Raw genomic sequence first — 19,715 nt, 5'->3', positions numbered from 1 at the left:
GGCAATGTGACCAGGCCCATCCTACGCAACACCGGGGACAGATAGAACCTCAGCACGTAGTGACACTTGGAGTTTGCGTACTGGAGGTCTACACACAGCTTGATGCAGCCGCACACGAAGGTGGTCATCAGGATGAGGGCCACGTTGGGTACATTTTTCCCGCCCTTGTCCAGAGATTTGAACATCGTGTCCCTCCGGACCCGGTCCATTTTAGATCCCCAGATGAAGCGGAAAATGGCTCGGGTGACTGCCACGGCGCAGGAGTGGGGTATGGGCCAGACGTGTGCCACGTTCAGCAACAACGTGAGCGCCTCGGACCTGATGACCAGGTTCTTACCCACAATGGAGAGAGATCGCTGCCCCCACATGCTCAACTTTTGTCGTACCTTGGTTACTCGCTCCTCCCAGGTTTTGGTGCACGCCCCGGCCCTTCCGAACCATATCCCCAGCACCTTCAAGTAATCTGACCTGACGGTGAAGGGGACAAAGGATCGGTCAGCCCAGTTCCCAAAGAACATGGCCTCGCTCTTGCCGTGGTTAACTTTGGCTCCTGAGGCCAGTTCAAACTGGTCGCAGATGCTCATCAGTCTGCGCACGGACAGCGGATCTGAGCAGAAGACGGCGACGTCATCCACGTACAGGGAGGTTTTAACCTGAGTGCCCCCGCTGCCTGGGTTTGTCACCCCTCTTATGCTCGCATCCTTCCTAATAGACTCAGCAAAGGGTTCAATACAGCAAACAAACAAGACCGGGGAGAGAGGACAGCCCTGTCTGACTCCAGATTTGATCGGGAAACTTTCCGATTCCCACCCGTTGATTGAGAAGCGCTACTGATGTTTGTGTAGAGCAGTTGGATCCAATTTCAGATTCCCTCCCCAAACCCCATTTTGGAAAGCACGTCCATCATGTAGGTGTGCGATATCCTGTCAAAAGCCTTCTCCTGGTCCAGGCTGATGAGGCATGTGTCCACCCTCCTGTCCCGTACGTAGGCGATCGTATCGCTGAGTAGCGCGAGACTATCAGAGATCTTCCTGCCGGGTACAGTACAGGTCTGATCGGGGTGGATCACCAACTCCAGAGCAGATTTGACTCGACTGGCTATGACTTTGGACAGAATCTTGTAGTCAACATTAAGCAGTGAGATGGGCCGCCAATTTCTGATTTCTGTCCTCTCCCTCTTCCGCTTGTAAATGAGGGTGATGATGCCTTTCCTCATGGATTCTGACATGCTGCCGGCCAGGAGCATACTCTCGTATACTTCCAGCAGGTCCGGGCCGACCCAGTCCCACAGGGCCGAGTACAACTCGACCGGTAAGCCGTCGCTTCCGGGAGTTTTACTCGTCTCGAAGGACTCGACGGCCTTTGTCAGCTCGTCCAGAGTTAGAGGCTTGTCCAGTCTCTCCCTCCTGCTGTCATCTAAGACCTCTATGATAGATGACAGGAAGGACTGGGAGGCTCTGCTGTCTGTGGGCTTCGCATCATACAGCCCAGCATAAAAGGATTTGCTGATCCTTAGTATGTCGGACTGCGAAGACGTTACCGAACCATCTTCTTCCTTCAGGCTGCTGATAACAGAGCTCTCTCTGTGTACCTTTTGGAAGAAGTAACGCGTGCACGTCTCATCCTGCTCGATGGAGCGGACTCTGGACCGGAAGATGATCTTGGAGGCCTCCTTGGGAAAGAGCGAGGTCTGCTGACTCTTCGCCTCTTGGAGGTCCTCCTTGACCTCGACCCCCATTGACTGCAACCGGAGCAGATTTTGCATACTTTTCTGGAGTCGGGACATTTCCCTCTGTCTCTCTCTTGCCCTCTGAACACCTTTGTGGATGAAGAACCTCTTGATGTTCTCCTCGATCGCTTCCCACCAGTGAACTGGAGACTCAAAGAGGGGTTTCACGGTCCTCCAACCTTTGTAATCCCTTTTGAGTTCCTCAACGTTCTCTGGGGTCAGCAGTGTGGCATTGAGCTTCCACATCCCTCTGCCAACCCGCTGGTCGTCCTGTAAGTGACAGTCGGCCAGTAAGAGGCAGTGGTCGGAGAAGAACACCGGCTTGACGTTGGTGGATCCGACCGTGACAGCACGGGACACAAACAGGAAGTCAATCCTGGAACGGGCAGACCCGTCCGATCTTGACCATGTGTATCTGCGCTGCGCTCCGTCTGCAGGTTTGCTGAAGACGTCGTGCAGTTTGGCATCTTTAACTGTTTCTATTAGGAATCTGGACGTAGCGTCCAGTTTGCTGTCGTCACTGCCGGATCGTCCAGCCGCATCGATGATGCAGTTGAAGTCACCGCCTAGGATGACCGGCCTGGACGTCGCCAGCAGCAATGGGAGCTGCTGGAAGACGGTCAGCCGCTCGCTACGTTGTACCGGGGCGTACACATTGATCAACCGGAACGGAGTGTTGTTGTACATCACGTCTGCTACGAGTAGGCGACCGCCCACCACCTCCTTAACTTCGGAGATGGTGAAGTTACCTCCCCGCAGCAGAATACCCAGGCTGGAGGAACGGCAATCATTACCCCCCGACCAGATCGATGGCCCGTGGGACCACCATCGCAACCACTGCATGTAGGTGCTGAGGTGTGGTATTCCACGCTCCTGCAGAAACAGTAGGTCAGCTTTGACCTTGGCAAGGTAATTAGATTAGATTAGATTAGAGATACAGCACTGAAACAGGCCCTTCGGCCCACCGAGTCTGTGCCGAACATCAACCACCCATTTATACTAATCCTACACTAATCCCATATTCCTACCAAACATCCCCACCTGTCCCTATATTTCCCTACCACCTACCTATACTAGTGACAATTTATAATGGCCAATTTACCTATCAACCTGCAAGTCTTTTGGCTTGTGGGAGGAAACCGGAGCACCCGGAGAAAACCCACGCAAACACAGGGAGAACTTGCAAACTCCACACAGGCAGTACCCGGAATCGAACCCGGGTCCCTGGAGCTGCGAGGCTGCGGTGCTAACCACTGCGCCACTGTGCCGCCCTAATCCAAGGTTGAAACATATCGCGTAGTAGATTTAATGCTATGCACATTAATGGAAGCAATTCTTACACCCATTTAAAAAAAATTAGTTGTTGTTTCCCATATCATTTGTCCTTGCTAATCCCAGTCCTTCGGGATGTTCCTGCATACCCATCGTGTGCGCGAGCAGTTTCACGTTGGTTGGGCTCAGAAACCCTTCCTGGTTTTTCATGCAGGGGTTTTTCCGCTGGGGTGACATCGGGGGGGTCTTGTAGGCAGCAAAGGTTGGGTTATCTTCTGCTGCTTCCATCTGTTCCTCCTCGAAAACATCACTGCTCCCGGCCTCCTGGAGCTGAGGTGCGCCAGACGTGTCTTTGTTCTCGGTGTCCAGGAGCTGAGATGCGTTGGCCACGTCGTTACGTGTGGCGCTTAGGGTTTGGGGCACGCCGGGCCCATCACAGCTTCCAGTGCCCAGGGGCTGGGATGCTTTATCTTCCATCTCCTTGGAGCTCTGCCGCCTCTTTTGAAGGGGCTGTCGTTCCAGCATTCCCCCGTCCAGTGAAGAGGAGTTGTTGCAGTCTGATTCAGAAGATAGCCTCCTCTTGCCACTGGTTTGGGTGGTGGCCGGTTCTGCTTTTGGATGTTTTTTCTTTGTGGTTTTCCTCTGGACCACTTGCCACTGACCTGTTTGTCCATCTGCTGCCTCCTCCTCCATTGATTCTGTCTGTGGAGGAAGGGTTTCCGGGTGCAGGGTAGGTGCTGGGTCGCTGGTTTCAGCTGCCTCCCCTTCCTTCTCCTTCTCAGGTTGAAGTTCCTCACTGCGGAGAAGGTTGCTTGTCTTCTTTCGAACACCGGACGCCTTCGTCGAACCTTCTCCCCGCCTTTCCTTGGACCTTGCCGCCTGAGCATAACTGAGGCAGCGTTTGGGGTAGGTTTTGTAGAGATGGCCTGCCGCACCGCACAAGTTGCAACACTTAGCCTGCTTACAGGTCTGATGGCCTTCCTCCTTGCAGTTCTTGCAAACAACCGTGCTGCAGTTGGCCGCCACGTGACCAGATTTGCCACAGGTGCGGCAAACTCTGGGCTGCCCAGCGTGGACCAAGAAGCCTCGACTTCCCCCAATGGTGAAGCTGGAGGGAGGGTGGATGATGGCTCCACTGGGGTCGACCTTCAAGGTGACCTTGACCTGCTGCTTGGGATGTTTTACTATGTTAAAAACACTATATAAATGCAATGTTGTTGTTGAAGCAGTACTCTGCATTTGGTTCCCTCTAACCTGGAACCATTTCACAGAGATGCTGAATGACAAGGATCACACAAAAAAATCCTCAAAAAAATGTTGTTGATTCTGATTTAAATTGGGAGTATGTGCCATCGTGTGATAGCAAACAACCTTTGCACCCTGATACTCTGACACACTCAGATACTCTGAGCCCAAGTGGATGGGATGGACAGGAAGCTCCCAGGCCACCACCAATACTGCTTCTAGTTGGCTTCCAGGAGACATGTGGAAGAAGGAACCTGTGGCGAGTCCCTGTCTTATTCTCCCTTCCAACCGCATTGAGATAGTTTGGTTTTCCTTCCATCTCCCCATGCAGAATGGCTGAGGGCATTTGACCCCCTTCCCTTCCCACGTTCCATTGTGCTCTGTGCCACTAAATGTTTACTCTTTAAGGAATTTTTAATGAGATCAAAGGTGAGATAGCTCAATGAGTGGAATGCTGGACACAGAACTAGAAAGTTTATAATCTCTTCAGAGTTCATTTCAGAATGTATGATGCTGTAGGGAGCCAACAGGAGGTTGCAATAAAGACAGAAAGTTCTGTAAACACTCAGAGGGTCTGGCAGCATCTGTGGAGAGAGCAACAGTTAACATTTCCGGTTGATTGTTGTATGATCGCTTTAAGAGTGATGTCCCTTTAAGAACTCAGTATGCTAAAGTACTAAATACCAGCATGTAGTCATGTGACTAGAAACCATAGTCACTCTGCAATGTAACGCCTGGACAAAGGTTCTGTATATAGTTTGCTCTGTATTGTATATGCTAGTTTTACTGTTAATAAACCTTCTGGAGATCTTCAAGGAACTAGAATTCACATATCTCATAATGTTGCTTAAGATAACACAAAGAAACTCATGACATTGATGACCTTTCATTTTGCTCTTATAGGAGGCTGCAATGACTGAGCAGTGCTTGCTAGTGTCCCCTACCTGTCTACAAATGGAAGTAGGGATCATTGTTGCTCCCAAATAGGCACTCTGCCATTTAATAGGGACTGCTCTGTGGGTTTAATCTCTCTTTCCGCAGGAAGAGCTCCACATCTGTACACCATCCCCCAAAATACTACTAACCATTTGTCTGGCGATGTGTTCACACTTTACGTTAACTCTAAAACTGGTCTCAGGCAGTTTCCTATTGTACCTTCAGCTGTAGTCAGCAACAGACGTGCCTGCAACAAGAGTTTTATTTGAACTCCTGTGTACCGGGTGAAGTGTCATGTTGTTTGGGATAATGAGCTGCTTCGCTGTGAATTTTCTTTGAATTTACTGTTCGCAGGGCCAGCTTCACTAAACAAACATTTCTGAGTGCTTATGAGTGCAGTATATGTTAACAAATTTCCCAAAGTGATGTGTTGTTACTGCACTAACAACTCAGGTCAGCGCCCTGTGCTAAGTATTGCCAGCAAAACTTTGCTGCATCAGTGAACCTGATTTAGAATAATTTAGAATAATTAGCATTTCTTGTTTTTATTTCAGATTTCCAGCATCCGCAGTATTTTGCTTTTATTTTAGAATAATTTATGCAGTGTTTGAAAGACTTTAATATGCTAGAAACGTATAACTGATCTTAGTCAAGGTAGCAGAGGGGCCTTACAATAACCCTGGGTTAGGGAGAGGAAGAATGATCCAGGGTTCTTACACTTGATCACTATGCGATGAGCCATGGTGTAAGTAGAATTGCATAAATGTTCACTGAGATTAGAAATGTGCTTGGCTGTGATGTGCTGTGGTGTGGAAGAACCTACCATTGTCTAGATGTGCATGCAAAGAAAAGCACTTGGATAGATTCCAGATCCAGAGGGCTACCAGCACTGTGAAACTGTTACCCTAGCTAGAGTTATTACTCTCAGGAAAGGAAGGAAGGAGTTAGAGGGGGGAGACTGAAGCTCTGTAAGCACAGTGGGTTTAAAACTCCATGTAACTGCCCATGACCTTTTGAACACTGACTTGGCCACAGTTTTCAGGTCAGGGGGAGGTCACACCATTTAAAAATGATGGTCAAGTACCCACATCACTGAGGTCCTTCTCAGGTTCCCTCCTGCCCAATAGGGTTGCCAACTCGTCAGATTGCCCTGGTGTCTCCAGGAATTATAGATTAAGCTCGTACTCTGGCGGGAGTAAATCCAGGGACATTAAAAAAAGTTTTTCTTTTACAATTTGAACTCCTTTATTACTGATTATAAATATTGGATATGAGAATAAAAAGCTGTTTGACCAGGTGGGGTGGTTGGAGATGGGAGGTTATGTGATGAAACTTCCAGGAATATGTCCAACCAGAATTGGCAACTCTGCTGCCCCGGGGAGGCTGGGATTCCTAGTGGAAGGGTGTTTGGTCTAGAATGGAGTTCCCAGCATGGGAATGAGCTCCTTTGTCAGAGAGCCGATAGGGACTCGCAACTTTAAAAAAAAAAATGATTTGAGCATCCAGGACTGGGACAAGTGATCCCCAATCCCACTTATTGGCAGATTGGTAACGCCTGTTGTTTCTTGGGATACCTGCCGCCATTCCATCAGGTCCCCTTGTCTGTGCCCCCTTCGCCTATGTCACGGGCCTGGGGCAGAAGTTCCATCCGTACAGGGCCCTGTGAAAATTGCGGGGCAAGGTCTGCAGTTGGCGTAAACAGACCTCGACCTAAATTAAAGCCCTTCCATCAAACTATACTACAGTTACACCGGGTGTTCACAGAAAGGTTTACACATTTTTGGCCTCTGTAATTTGAGTGTAAGTATGAACATTTAAGAATAACAACAACTTGCATTTATATAGCTCCTTTAATGTAGTAAAAAGTCCCAAGGCATTTCACAGGAGTGTTATCAAATAAAATTTGACATTGAGCCACATAAAGAGGTTTTATGGCAGGTGACCAAAAGCTTGGTCAAAGAGGTAGCTTTTATGCAGTGCATTAAAGGAACAGAGCAACGTAGAGAGGCGGAGAACTCTAGGAAGGGAATTCCAGAACTTAGGGTCTAGGCAGCTGAAGGCATGGCTGCCAATAGTAGAGAGATTAAAATCAGGGATACTCGAGGCCAGAATTGGAGGAGTGCAGCTATCTCGGAGGTTGTGGGGCTGAAGGAGGTGACCGAGATGGGGGGGTGGGGGTGGGGGGTAGGGGAGAGGCCATGGAGGGATCTGCACATGAGGATGAGAATTTAAAAATCTATGCATTGCTAGACCAGGAGGCAATGTAGGCCTGTGAACACAGGGGTGGTGGGTGAATGGAACTTGGTGAGAGTTGAGAGATGGGCAGCAGAGTTTTCGATGATTCAAACTGCTGTTTGTCGCAGGTTTACCTGAATAATTTTGATCTACAGTGAAAATATAACTCCATAAATCACAGTTGTCAATATTAAGGGATGAATGCTTAACATGTTCACGACTCTTATCTATCCACAGTTTTAATCAAGCACTTAACCTGTTCAGACAAGTTGTGTTTATTCTGATTTTAAAGTAATGTTTATTTCCTGTTTACCTCAAAATGCGAATGATTGTTCTGAAGCCTATCCCTAAAAGGACCGGCATTTTCAATTTTAATCATTGGCATTTTATCTTTATTAATGAACAGTAAAATTGTCAATAAACACAAGCAGTCAATAGCTAAAATATTTCTGTGTTGTCTCTGTGTTATAGCTGTCCCTGCTCCACTGGGTTTTAAAATTCTGCCCAAAAGCCAAACAGCCCTTCGGCTAATGTGGCAGCCAATCCCCGGGAACCTGGAGGAAATCACTTACCACGTAGAGTGTCATGCTGTTAATGACATTAAAGGGAAGCCTACCACCCTGGATGTTCCCGGGAACCAGTCCAGCCTGGATATCGAGGGCCTGCAGCCTAAGCAGCAGTACCAGTGTCGAGTGCGAGCACAAACCAAGTCAATGGGAGAATGGTGTGACATGGTAACCTCATGGACATACAGCAACAGTAAGTTATTCTTTTCCCATTTACTGCTTCTGGAGTTTGTGTTCGTTGATATCATCTAGAGAAGAGAAGGCCAAGGGGTGACCAGATTGAGGTCCTTAAAATTAAAGAAGAGTTTGATAGGGTACGAACATACGAATTAGGAGCTAGAAAAAATATTTCCACTTGTGCAGAGTCCAAAGCTAGGGACCAGAAATATAAGATAGTCACTAATAAATCCAAAAAGGAATTCAGGAGAAACTTCTTCACCCGAAGAGTGGTGCGAATATGGAATTTGTTACCACAAGGAGTGGTTGAGGTGAATAGCAGGGATACATTTAAGGGAAAGCCAGATAAACACATGAGGGAGAAAGAAATAGAAGGATATGCTGATGGGTGAGATGAAAAGGAATGGGAGAAGGCTCGTGTGGAGCATAAATACATGCACAGACCAGTTGGACTGAATGGCTTGTTTCTGTGCTGTATATCCTACCTAATTCTGTGAACTCCTGTCTTGTTTCAAAAATAAGACTTGACTTGCGGCTTTATGTAAATGTATTAAATTACTACATTTATTCATTAACTTTTTATATAATTTCTCTGTGACCTCTTCCTGTATACGAGGAACTCTATAGAAATTCATGCAATATCCCAGGCGAGTAAACAAAGCTGTTTTAGGGCAAAATAAATGCAATACTTAAGACGCTAAAACTGGCAACTTTGAAATTGACCTTAGTGCAAATGGCTAATGGTTAATACATTTTGGCAGAGCAAGTGACTGCTTGTTTTAATTGTGGACATTTTAAGTGGTTAGACTGTATTTTGGCCCAGATTTTGCAGTAGTACTGACAGTGAACCTGTCAGCATTTAGCGTCATTACTCCTCTGAAACTGACAGCAACTTTGGAAGTCTACACATGCGCAGTTAAATGTGGTAATCCCGAAGTTGCTATAAGTGATTCTGTGCCTCTCCACAGAGTGTGCTGTTGGAGATCCCCCCCATTTGCAATAAATTAGAAATCATTGAATTGATGAGAACATCCCCTTCTACACTGTAATTTTGCTGTTAAAACCCTCAAAAAGTTATGTCTTGTTAATGAGGTGTAACTAGGTTTTTATTTTTATATTTAGAGATACAGCACTGAAACAGGCCCTTCGGCCCACCGAGTCTGTGCCGACCAAGAACCACCCATTTATACTAACCCTACCACCTACCTACACTAGGGGCAATTTACAATGGCCAATTTACCTATCACCTGCAAGTCTTTGGCGGTGGGAGGAAACCGGAGCACCCGGCAAAAACCCACACGGTCACAGGGAGAACTTGCAAACTCTGCACAGGCAGTACCCAGAATTGAACCCGGGTCCCTGGAGCTGTGAGGCTGCGGTGCTAACCACTGCGCCGCCGTTTTTAATGGTGTATTAAAGTCGTAACTAATGCTGAGCAGCCTCTCTGGCCCTGGAAAACTATTGTGTAATGTCCAATTTTTCCATTCTATGATTAAAAAAAATTCTAAGCTTTTTGATACATATATACTAAATTTTGTTTGTGATATTTCAGCTTTAAATGTATTTGCCACAATCATTTATTTTGCTCACAATAAAATTTATAAGAAGTGAAGGATAATAAGTGCATTTTACTTCCTGGTTTGCTGTCTGTAAGAATGCTTAACCTGTTTGATGACATCACTGCTGTTGGATGCCTGGAGATCCCCTTGACTTGGTGCCAGATTCAAAGTAACATCAGGAAAGGGGAAAGTCACGCCACAGAGATCACCAGATCTTTGTGAGCAGCTTTTCACAAGGTCAGTGGTGAGCACCATTTCATTGCCATTACGCACAAAATCATCGTCAATATATCACAGAAATCCCTCCAGAGGATGGCACCGTAAGCTCCAAAAGCCAATGTGACAAGATTGTGCCAGTGGTGACATTGCAATCTCATACCAATTTGTTCCAATAAACACAGCAGAGTGACACAGCATTTCCCCAGCCCAACCAGGAGCAAGAAAATAATGTAAAAAATATATTTCTCATTACTTTAAACCAAGTTGGTATGTTCATAGAAGAATAGAGCACAGAGGGAGACCATTTGGCCCTTCGTGACCGTACTGGCTCTTTGAACGAGCTAGCCAACTAGTTCCACTCCCCTCCTCTTTCCCCATAGCCCTGCAAACTTTTCCTTTCTAAGTATTTATCCAATTCCTTTTTGAAAGTCACCATTGAAATTGCTTCCACCACCCTTTCAGGGAGCGCATTCCAGATCACAAAAACTCACTGCACAAAAAAATTCTCTTCATCTCCCCTCTGGTTCATTTGCCAATTATCTTAAATCTCTGTCACTCTGGTTACGGACTCTTCTGCCACTGGAAACAGTTTCTCCTTATTTATTTTATCAAAATCCTTCCTGATTTTGAACTCCTCTATAAAATCTCCCCTTAACCTTCTTTGCCCTAAGGAGAACAACCCCAACTTCTCCACTCTCTCCATGTAACTGAAGTTGCTCATCCCTGGTATAATTCTAGTAAATCTCCTCTGCACCCTCTCCAAGGCCTCGGCATCCTTCCTAAAGTGTAGTGCCCAGAATTGGACACAATACTCCAACTGAGACCTAAAGAGTGTTTTACAAAGGTTCAGCATAACTCCCTAGCTTTTGTACTCTATTCCTCCATTAATAAAGGCAAGTATTTGTGGGATGGATTTTACAGACCCCCCCACCCCTGCCCAAACTTGAGGAGTCATGGCAGGGTGGTGGGGGGTGACTGGAAAATGCCTCCTTCAGAGGTCCACCACTGGCCTCGACATCAGGAAGGCCCGGCCCGATATTACCAGCAGTGGCGAGGCCTCATGGGGGCGTCCCCCGCCACCACCCCCCCCCACCTGCTGCTCGGCGACAGGAGCAAAATCTGCATATTTTTTTAAAAAGGAAATAAATGAATTAATTACTTACCTGCTCCCGCCGTCCGTCCCGGTCAGATATTGGTGCCGGTGGCTGGCACACCCGAGCCTTTGGATACTCGTCCAGGAATCCGAGGCGGGACACTGGTGGGGAGGGGAAAGCAGGTAAGTTTTTCAGTTTGGGAGGGGGGGAGCAGCATCAGAGTGATTTGATTGGTGTAGGGGATGGTGGGAAGGGGTGAAGATTAAAGTTGGTGAACTTTGGGGGGGAGGGGAAGGTCAGATGCACAGGTACGTATTTTGGTGGGGGAGAGGGCAAGGAATTAAATCTATGGTTGTTGAAGGGGGTGGTGGGGGAGGGGCTAGATCAATTAATTTAATTTTTAAAAACCCATTTCCCTTTAATGATTTAAATGTAATGATAGGGCTCGAAGCTCTTTAAAAATGGTGTCAGTGCCTGCGGAAAGGCTGCTGACGCCATTGCTGAGGACGGACCGCCCGCCCCCTCCATGTCACGTCATTTAAATGAGCCGTCCCGCTGAATATCACAGCTGCTACGCAACGTGTGGTCCGCACGGGCAGACCGCTATTGCGGCAAGCTTATTCAATCCAGCCCGGTATGTTTTTTTTAACAAACTTCTCAACTGCCACCTTCAAACACTTGTGTACACACACCCCGGGGTCTCGCTGTTCCATCAGCCCCTTTAAAATAGTAGCTTATTCACCTAGACTTTACCAGGATTCTGTTGTCAATGTGGGCCCATCAATAAGTTGGTTTGAGAGCATAGCACAGTGCAATTAACACCAAAATCCAATTGATTTTGACAGAACGGCCTCCTGCTCCTGCCAATGTCAAGATTTTTAATATCTCTGACTCCTCGGCTTTCATCTCCTGGTTAATCGAAGATGGGAACTCGATATCTTCAATCGTCATACGTTACAAAATCTACGGGGCAGAGGATTACACTCAGGAGACGGAAATCAACGTGAGAGAGAACGTCATTTCACAGTTCCAGCTGCGAGGACTGGAGGCAAATTCACCATACCTGGTGGAAATTTATGCGAAGAATAACATCGGGGAAAGTCACCCTAACCCTACCATGGAACTACATACGCTGGCGGAATCTGCAGGTACATACCCTTAGTGATAATTGTGCAACATGTGAGCTTGTACTTGTGAGTATACAGGTCATAGATAAACTCCTGGTAAGTCTGTAAGAAATTGCAAAGCCTGTTTAATATACTTACATAAAATGCCTCTGCCTATTATTTGTTGTTGTTGTTATTTGAACTCAGGCATTAAACTGCTTACCTTAACTTGGTTCACACCTTAGCTAATACTTCTCTATGTGTCAGCTGTGGCTCAGTGGCTAACACTCTTGAGTCAGAAGGTTGTGAGCTTAAGTCCTACTCCAGGACTTGAGCACAAAAATCAAGGCTGACAGTCCATTGTGGTACTGAGGAAGTGCTGCACAGTTGGAGGTGTCAATTTTTGGATGAGACATTAAACTGAGACGCCATTTGTCCTCTCAAGTGGATGTAAACAATCTCATGGTGCTATTTCAAAGAAGAGCAGCGGAGTTCTCCCTGATGAAATGGCCAATAATTATCCCTCACTCAACATCACAAAAACAGATTATCTAGTCATTATCACATTGCTGTTTGTGGGAGCTTGCTGTATCAATATTGGCTGCCGCGTTTCCTACATTGCCACAGTGACTACACGTCATAAAAGTACTTCATTGGCCATAAAGCACTTTGGGATGTCTGGTGGTCATTAAAGGCATTATAGAATGCAAGTCTTTTTTAAAAACATAGCTGACAAAGCAATGTTATGTGTCCATATCTCCAACTTCATATGTATAAATATTAGTGTGAATATTTTTAGCTTTTATTAAGTGCTTATTGATTGAACTAGTAATTGCTGCCTCCTATAGAAAATAAATAAAAGGCACTTTTATTATTCTCTTGCAAGTTGCCATGGCCATGCTGACTGACTGATTGGAAGGGCATTTACCATTATCAATATAAGCAGCAGGCTCTATTTGAAACAATGCAATATAAGACAAAGTGACTCCTGTTTTCAAAGCAACTCTTGATCACAATCATTTAAATATACTAACAATTTAATTGTTTTACATCCCTCTGTGGATTGCCAGTGGATGTGAGAGCTTTTGCCGGTGAACTACATCTTATTGTGTGATGATGTGGTTTAATGATTACTATTGACATTTACAGTGTGATTGGGTTGTCAAGTGCTCGGAGGGAGCTGGGAAAATGTGGGCAGGTAGCTCCTCCATTTCCATCCATTTCAATCCCAGTGCCTTTTTTATCTCCAGAGTTTGTCCTTTGGAATTCACAATATGTCTAAATCCTCAATAATTGATCAGCTTGATGCTTTAGTCCATTAGATTAAAATTAAAGCAGTGTGGGATTTGCAAACCAATATTAATATCTCGTAAATGTGACTTAGTGTCTAGATTGCGACTTACACATAGTGTAAGGTAAAATAAATATTATCAGCAGTTGGAAACAGCTTACAGGGATATCATCCCCATTTATCCATTATACCAGCTGCTAAGGCCTTGGAGAGGGTGCAGAGAAGATTTACTGGAATGGTACCAGGGATGAGCGACTTCTGTTTAGTGCGGAGACTGGAGAAGCTGGGGTTGTTCTCCTGAGAGCAGAGAAGGTTAAGGAAAGTTCTAATAGAAATTATGAAAATGATGAAGGGTTTTGATGGAGTAAATAAGGTGAAACTCTTTCCAGTGGTAGGATCAGTGACCAGAGTGACAGAGATTTAAGATAAATGAGAAAAAGGAGCAGAGTGGGGATGAGGGGTGATTGTTTTATGCAGTGAGTTGTTGTGATCTGGAATATTGTGCCTGATAAGGTGCTGGAGGCAGATTCAATAGTAACTTCCAAACAGAAATTTGGATAAATACTTGAAAAGGAGAAATGTGCAGGGCTATGGGAGGAAGAACAGAGGCGTGGGACTAATTGGATAGCTTTTTCAAAGAGCCAGCACAAGCAGGATGGGCTGAATGGTTTCCTTCTGTGCTGTAAGATTATATGATCATCTTCATAAAGTGTAAAGTCCTTGAGATATATTGATGCCTTCTTTTTCCAGCTGAGTACTACAGACGCCAGCAAGAGGGGAGGTTGCTGCTCTACGCCATCCTGGGATCAGCAGGAATGACCTGCCTGACTATCTTATTGGCCTTTTGCATCGTGCTTCACTTCAAGAGGAACAACTTCCAACGGAGAATGGTGCAAGCTTTTCAAAACAGCTCGGTAGGATCACATGATCAAACACTGCCAGGTTGACATCATTGTTGCTCCTACAGTGAGATATGGCTACGGTTTTCCCAATAGTAAAATGTTCCAGTTTATATAGAGCTCAATAATAACTCCTGGGAGTCAGGAACACAATATTAGTATAAATATATTAATTAATGTTGATTAGATGTATCCATTCAAACCACTAAAGTGAAATCTTTTTTGCCATATAGTCATCCACTATGGGAACAGGAGGAGGCCATTCAGCCCCTCGAGTCTGTTCTGCCATTTATTAGATCATGGCTGATCCGTATCTTAATTCCATTAACCTGCCTTGGCTCTGTAACGCTTAATACCCCTGCTTAACAAAAATCTATCAATCTCAGTTTTGAAATTTTCAATTGACCCCCAGACTTAACAAATTTTTAGAAGAGAGAATTCCATATTTCCAGTACCCTTTGTGTGAAGAAGTTCTTCCTGACATCGGACCACCATTTTGTACAACATCAGGTGGCATCAGATGCCAGAGATAGATGGAGATTTCCCTCCTGCTGCCAGACCAGGATTGCCACTGGCCACTCCCCTCTCCATCCCCAAAATGCTTCCCCTGTAACCCAGTGCCCTCCACGCCACTCTTCAGGGCCACCATGCCCAAGGTGGCAGTAGATCCAAGGCACAATGGTAAAGGCCCCGATTTGTACTAATTGAGGGTGAGGCTCGTGTAGTAGCCTTCAGGTTAGGCCTAGTACTCAGCTGATGAATGCCTTGGTCTCAGCCAAGCCGATCAGAGAGAGTGTTGATGCCACATTTGGGACATCATTACCCACTTGATGGTTCCTCATCATCTCTTCTGGTGCTGCAGCACTGTGTGGCCTTGCACTCTTGTCCTCCCTCTTGGCAATGGGAATTCCTTTGGGAATCCACCAGTGCAGATGGGATGAATCCCGATTATGCAAATGGGCTACCATTGAGCCATATTTGAGGGGCAGCTAGAAGTACTGCCCTACTGGATCTCAGCACCAAAGAGTAAATTCCCAATGTGGCTCTTGTAGCTACACTGGAGTAAATAATTTTAATGGTTTTATGTCTTTTTCTAGCAAATTGACTCTCAATCTGCCTTTTCTTTCCTTTGAAGAGGGAGGAGCCTATTATTCAGTTTAATTCAGGGACCCTCACTCTGTCCAGGAAACCAAAGCCTCAGCTGCGAATGCCAATTGTCTATCCTGTCCTTCATTGGGATGACATCAAGTTTGAAGACATTATTGGTGAAGGGAATTTTGGACAGGTCTTGAAGGCTCGAATTAAGAAGGATGGACACAAGATGAATGCTGCCATTAAAAGAATGAAAGGTAAGACTCCTTCATTTTATAGGAACTTTGAAACAGGAGGCCATTCAACCCCTCGAGCCTATTCTGCCATTCACTTGGATCATGGCTGATCTATATCTTAACTCCTTCTATCTGCCTTAGTTCCCTAACCTTTAAGACCCAACAAAAACTATCAATCTCAGTTTTGAAATTTTCAATTGACCCTCAGCCTTGACAACTTTTTGGGGGAGAGAGTTCCAGATTTCCACTACCCTTTGTGTGAAGTGCTTCTTGACATCACTCCAAAACCGCCTAGCTCTAATTTTAAGGGTTTGCTCCCTTGTTCTGGACTCTCCTACTCGAGGAAGTAGTTTCTCTCTAACTCTATACATTTCATATCAGCTGAAGATAGACAGCACACATATCATATCTTCCCAGACTGGTTGTGAATGCAGTTTTAAACCATGCACCCAACCCCTTCCCTTTACTGTGCATGTTGAGTTCCACATCTTTAAAATTAGTGTATAAAAAGATATATATTATATAAAAAGATACTTAGAAATACAAGAGTTAATTTTGAAGTGACCTCTTCCATTGGGTGAAAGGTGACAGCAATGAGTCCACTGCCCTCCTCGTGGAAGTGGCCAGAATCATTTCCTTGGTCTTTGGTGCATCATTGACAAGCTGGTTAGAGCCATTTGTTCATTGGTGGAGGGACCACAACAATAGGCAGCTCCTCCTCCTCCAAGGAGACAAGACAGTCCAGATGGAATAAAGGCTGGTGGGAGGCCATCATAAGGAAGGGTCAGGGGAGGGGTTGGATTTCTTGCTGGGGCTGGAGGTGGCATAATGCTTCTCCTGACACTACAAAACTCATTAAAAATATCGGCCTATGTTTTCTGATCAGCAGCAAAGGAGCGGCCCTCGCCGTTCATTAACCTGACTTTACGTGGGCTGTTGAGCAGCAATTTGCGGTCATCGGATGTCTGAAAGAGTGCAACGTCCTTTACTGGGGATCTGTGTCATGTGTGAGTAGGGCATGCAACAGCAGGGCTCTTCAACCAATTGGATTGAAGAATCCTCATTAAGGCACAGAGAGTCTGGATCCGAAAGTGTCAGTTAAGTTAATGTAAAATAATGTATAGAAAGCAAAATAAAGAGAGGGAAAGAAAGATTGGATTAAGAGAAACTGATAAAAGAGACTGAAAGAAAAAGAAAAACAAATTTAAATCTCCAACAACAATTAAAATCTGAAGGAATGAGACTCCGTACTTATTAAAGTACATTTTCAAGGTCAGAGAGGTTGTCTTGCAGTAATTAAAACCTAATACACTGTTAAAAATTCACTTACACTTGGCGTTTTTAGTGGGTAAGTATACCAACTTCACGCTCTTGGATGAATTTCAGTAGAGTCTTTTGATGAGGTATTGTTATAGAGCATTTTCTCAGGAGCAGGGAAACTCAAGCAGCCACTTTATGATTTTCCTGCACATGTGCAGACTCTGGGATTTATTCCTAATAACTGTGAGTACTGATAGCCTCAACGTTAGTCTCAATACAAAATCTAGGCTAATTTTGTGGCTCAGTTTTCTCAAACTCTCACTTTATTAACCGTTAGTGTAATTAATTTCACATTTCTTGGGTTGGATTTTGTGGCACCAGTGGGGCTTCCGGCGTCGGGTCAAAAGGTGGGACGTGCCCTGCCTCGGCTTTTCCAAGCTGCCCTGGCGCGATCTTGATTGTTCCAGCACTTAAGTGGTCATGCCGGGATCCTTGTCCCTTTAAACATGGGGATCCAGTCTCCAAGAGTTGCGAGCCATTCACAAGGGCCAGCAGCTCTGTAGTATCGGCAGTGCCACTGGGAACGGTGGCCACTGCCGGTACTGCAGAGGCCTTGGACCCAGGCTCAGCACTGGAGACCTGAACCTCAGGTAAGTGAGGCAAGGTTTCTGGGGCCAGTCCTGAAGTCCCTGGCAAGAGATGGGGTGGATGTATAGTGCAGGGGGAGGAAGGTCTAGTAAGGTGGAGTTTTTCCCAGCGGAGGTCCTCCATGGGCTACAAATTGCTCATGGAGGAGAGACCCTTTCCCCAAGTCCTCAGGGAGGGTCCTCATATTATTGGGTGACTTCCCCATGTGGTGGAGGCAACCCCCTGCTACTGGTTAAAGGCCGCTAAGGGCCTTAATTGGCCTTTGGGTGGGAAGGCTGTAATCGGCCAATCCTGCCCCCGACAAAATTGTTTGGCGATGGGGAGGCAGCAGACCTTCAACCTCCATGTCTCCCGTCGCAATTCTGTTGTCCCCCCACTTCTGGCCCTGCCTCGGTGTGGGGGGGGGGGGGGTCCATATAAACCAGACCCTTACAGTTTTCTCTCTCCAGCCTTGCTCAATTTTAAGACAAGTTCTGACTCAATCTATTTCATTCTTTGGCGACAATCTACCATCCAACTGAATTCTTTGTCTATATCTCAATGCAAACTTCCTGGATATTTCATCACAAGGCCTCTTCCCTCCAACTGTCACACCCTCGAATTCCTCCTATTGGTCACCTGACATTTCCAACCTCACAGGACACCACCACCACACCCCACACCGCCCCCCACCCCAACCACTCCACAGCCAATTATAAAGAGAACAGATTCTTTACTATTCGATTGGATGATTCTTGTCTGTCAAACAGCCTTTTCTTACCCGAATATAACATTTTTGTCATTAAAAGTGTTGAAAGAATTTTCTTTTAGTATCCCTGTGATTTTTGTCCTGGGAGTGTCCGAGAGATTAATCTTCTATTCCTGGAGATTGCAGGATAATCCTGGAGGGTTGGTAACCCTTCTGTCAACCCATCTCTCTCTCAAAGGTATCAGTCTCTGTCAAATCAACCCACCCTCTGAGCTGGCATTTCCTGCTTTCCCAGTGTCACTGAGTGGGTTAGCTAACCTTGAAGCACCATTCCTTTCTCAAAGTAGAGTATAGTTAAATCTTTAGTGAAATGATGTGAATTTTGTGTCCACGATTTATCCAAACCCTTGGGTATGGATTTTAAAAAGTGCATCTTTCATTTTTACATGCATTCTTGCATTCAAATGCCTACATTGCCTCTGTGGCCTTGCCCCTCCCTATCTCTGTAACTTTCTCCAACCCTGCAACCCTCTGAGAATACTGCATTCCTCTAATTCTGGCCTTTTGCACATCTCCAATTTCCTTCACTCCACCATTGGTGGCCATGCCTTCAGCTGCCTAGGTCCTAAGCTTTGGAATTCCCTTCCTAAACAGCTCTGCCTCTCTACCTTCCTCGCCTCCTTTAAGATGCTGCTTAAAATCTGCCTCTTTTACCAAGCTCTTGGTCACCTGCACTAATACCTCTTCATGTGGCTCGGTGTCAAATTTTGTTAGATATTAGCTTCTGTGAAGCACCTTGGGATGTTTTGGTACACTGAAGGTGCTATATCAATGCCAGTTGTTGTTGATTGGTGCACAAAACAGTGAGAAAATGGTCCCATAAATTTAGCCACTTGCTCATTCCTAGCATTTGCAATTGAAAGTTAAAAATCACTGGTATATTGGAACTAATTTTAACTGTGATTCTTACTCCTCTTGTAGAATATGCCTCCAAAGATGATCACCGGGACTTTGCTGGTGAACTGGAAGTTCTGTGCAGACTTGGACATCACCCAAATATAATTAACCTGCTGGGAGCCTGTGAACATAGGGGTATGGGTTCATCATACTCTTCTCTCTCATTATATGATACAGGTGACCAATGGGATCTAAATACACCAAAGACAGATTGAAGGGCAGCATTACTTCAATCTGTGTGCCATTGTTTTTATAGTAGTTCTATGGAGGAATATTCGTGTGACAAAACTTTTATTGTCACTCACACAGTTAGTGTAAATTTACAAGCCCTCCCAAATGTTAGTCTGCTGTCTGTATTGAGAGAGCGAGAGAATGGGACTAACTGGATTGCTCTACAGAGAACCGGCATGGACTCAGTGGGCCAAATGGCCTCTTTCTGTGTAGTATGGCCCTATTTGCAACTCACACACACTGCACACATGATTTCTGACTTTTAAAATGGTCAG

At 45.6% G+C, this 19,715-nt stretch overlaps 1 protein-coding gene across 2 annotated transcripts in view; it reads left to right on the top strand.

Moving 5' to 3' along the window:
- tek (TEK tyrosine kinase, endothelial) overlaps positions 1-19,715 on the top strand; it is a 93,983-nt gene that overhangs the window by 60,014 nt on the left and 14,254 nt on the right. For both annotated transcript variants that reach the window (XM_068030523.1, XM_068030522.1), the window contains 5 exons: positions 7,889-8,176; positions 11,878-12,180; positions 14,180-14,343; positions 15,464-15,677; positions 19,234-19,344. In XM_068030523.1, the coding sequence (XP_067886624.1) occupies positions 7,889-8,176; positions 11,878-12,180; positions 14,180-14,343; positions 15,464-15,677; positions 19,234-19,344 (1,080 nt within the window). The remainder of the gene's footprint in view (positions 1-7,888; positions 8,177-11,877; positions 12,181-14,179; positions 14,344-15,463; positions 15,678-19,233; positions 19,345-19,715) is intronic.

This window comes from Heterodontus francisci, chromosome 4, assembly GCF_036365525.1.
Source record: "Heterodontus francisci isolate sHetFra1 chromosome 4, sHetFra1.hap1, whole genome shotgun sequence".
Lineage (NCBI taxonomy): Eukaryota > Metazoa > Chordata > Chondrichthyes > Heterodontiformes > Heterodontidae > Heterodontus > Heterodontus francisci.
Note: the sequence above shows the minus strand (reverse complement) of the source record. Positions and strands in the feature narration are given on the sequence as shown.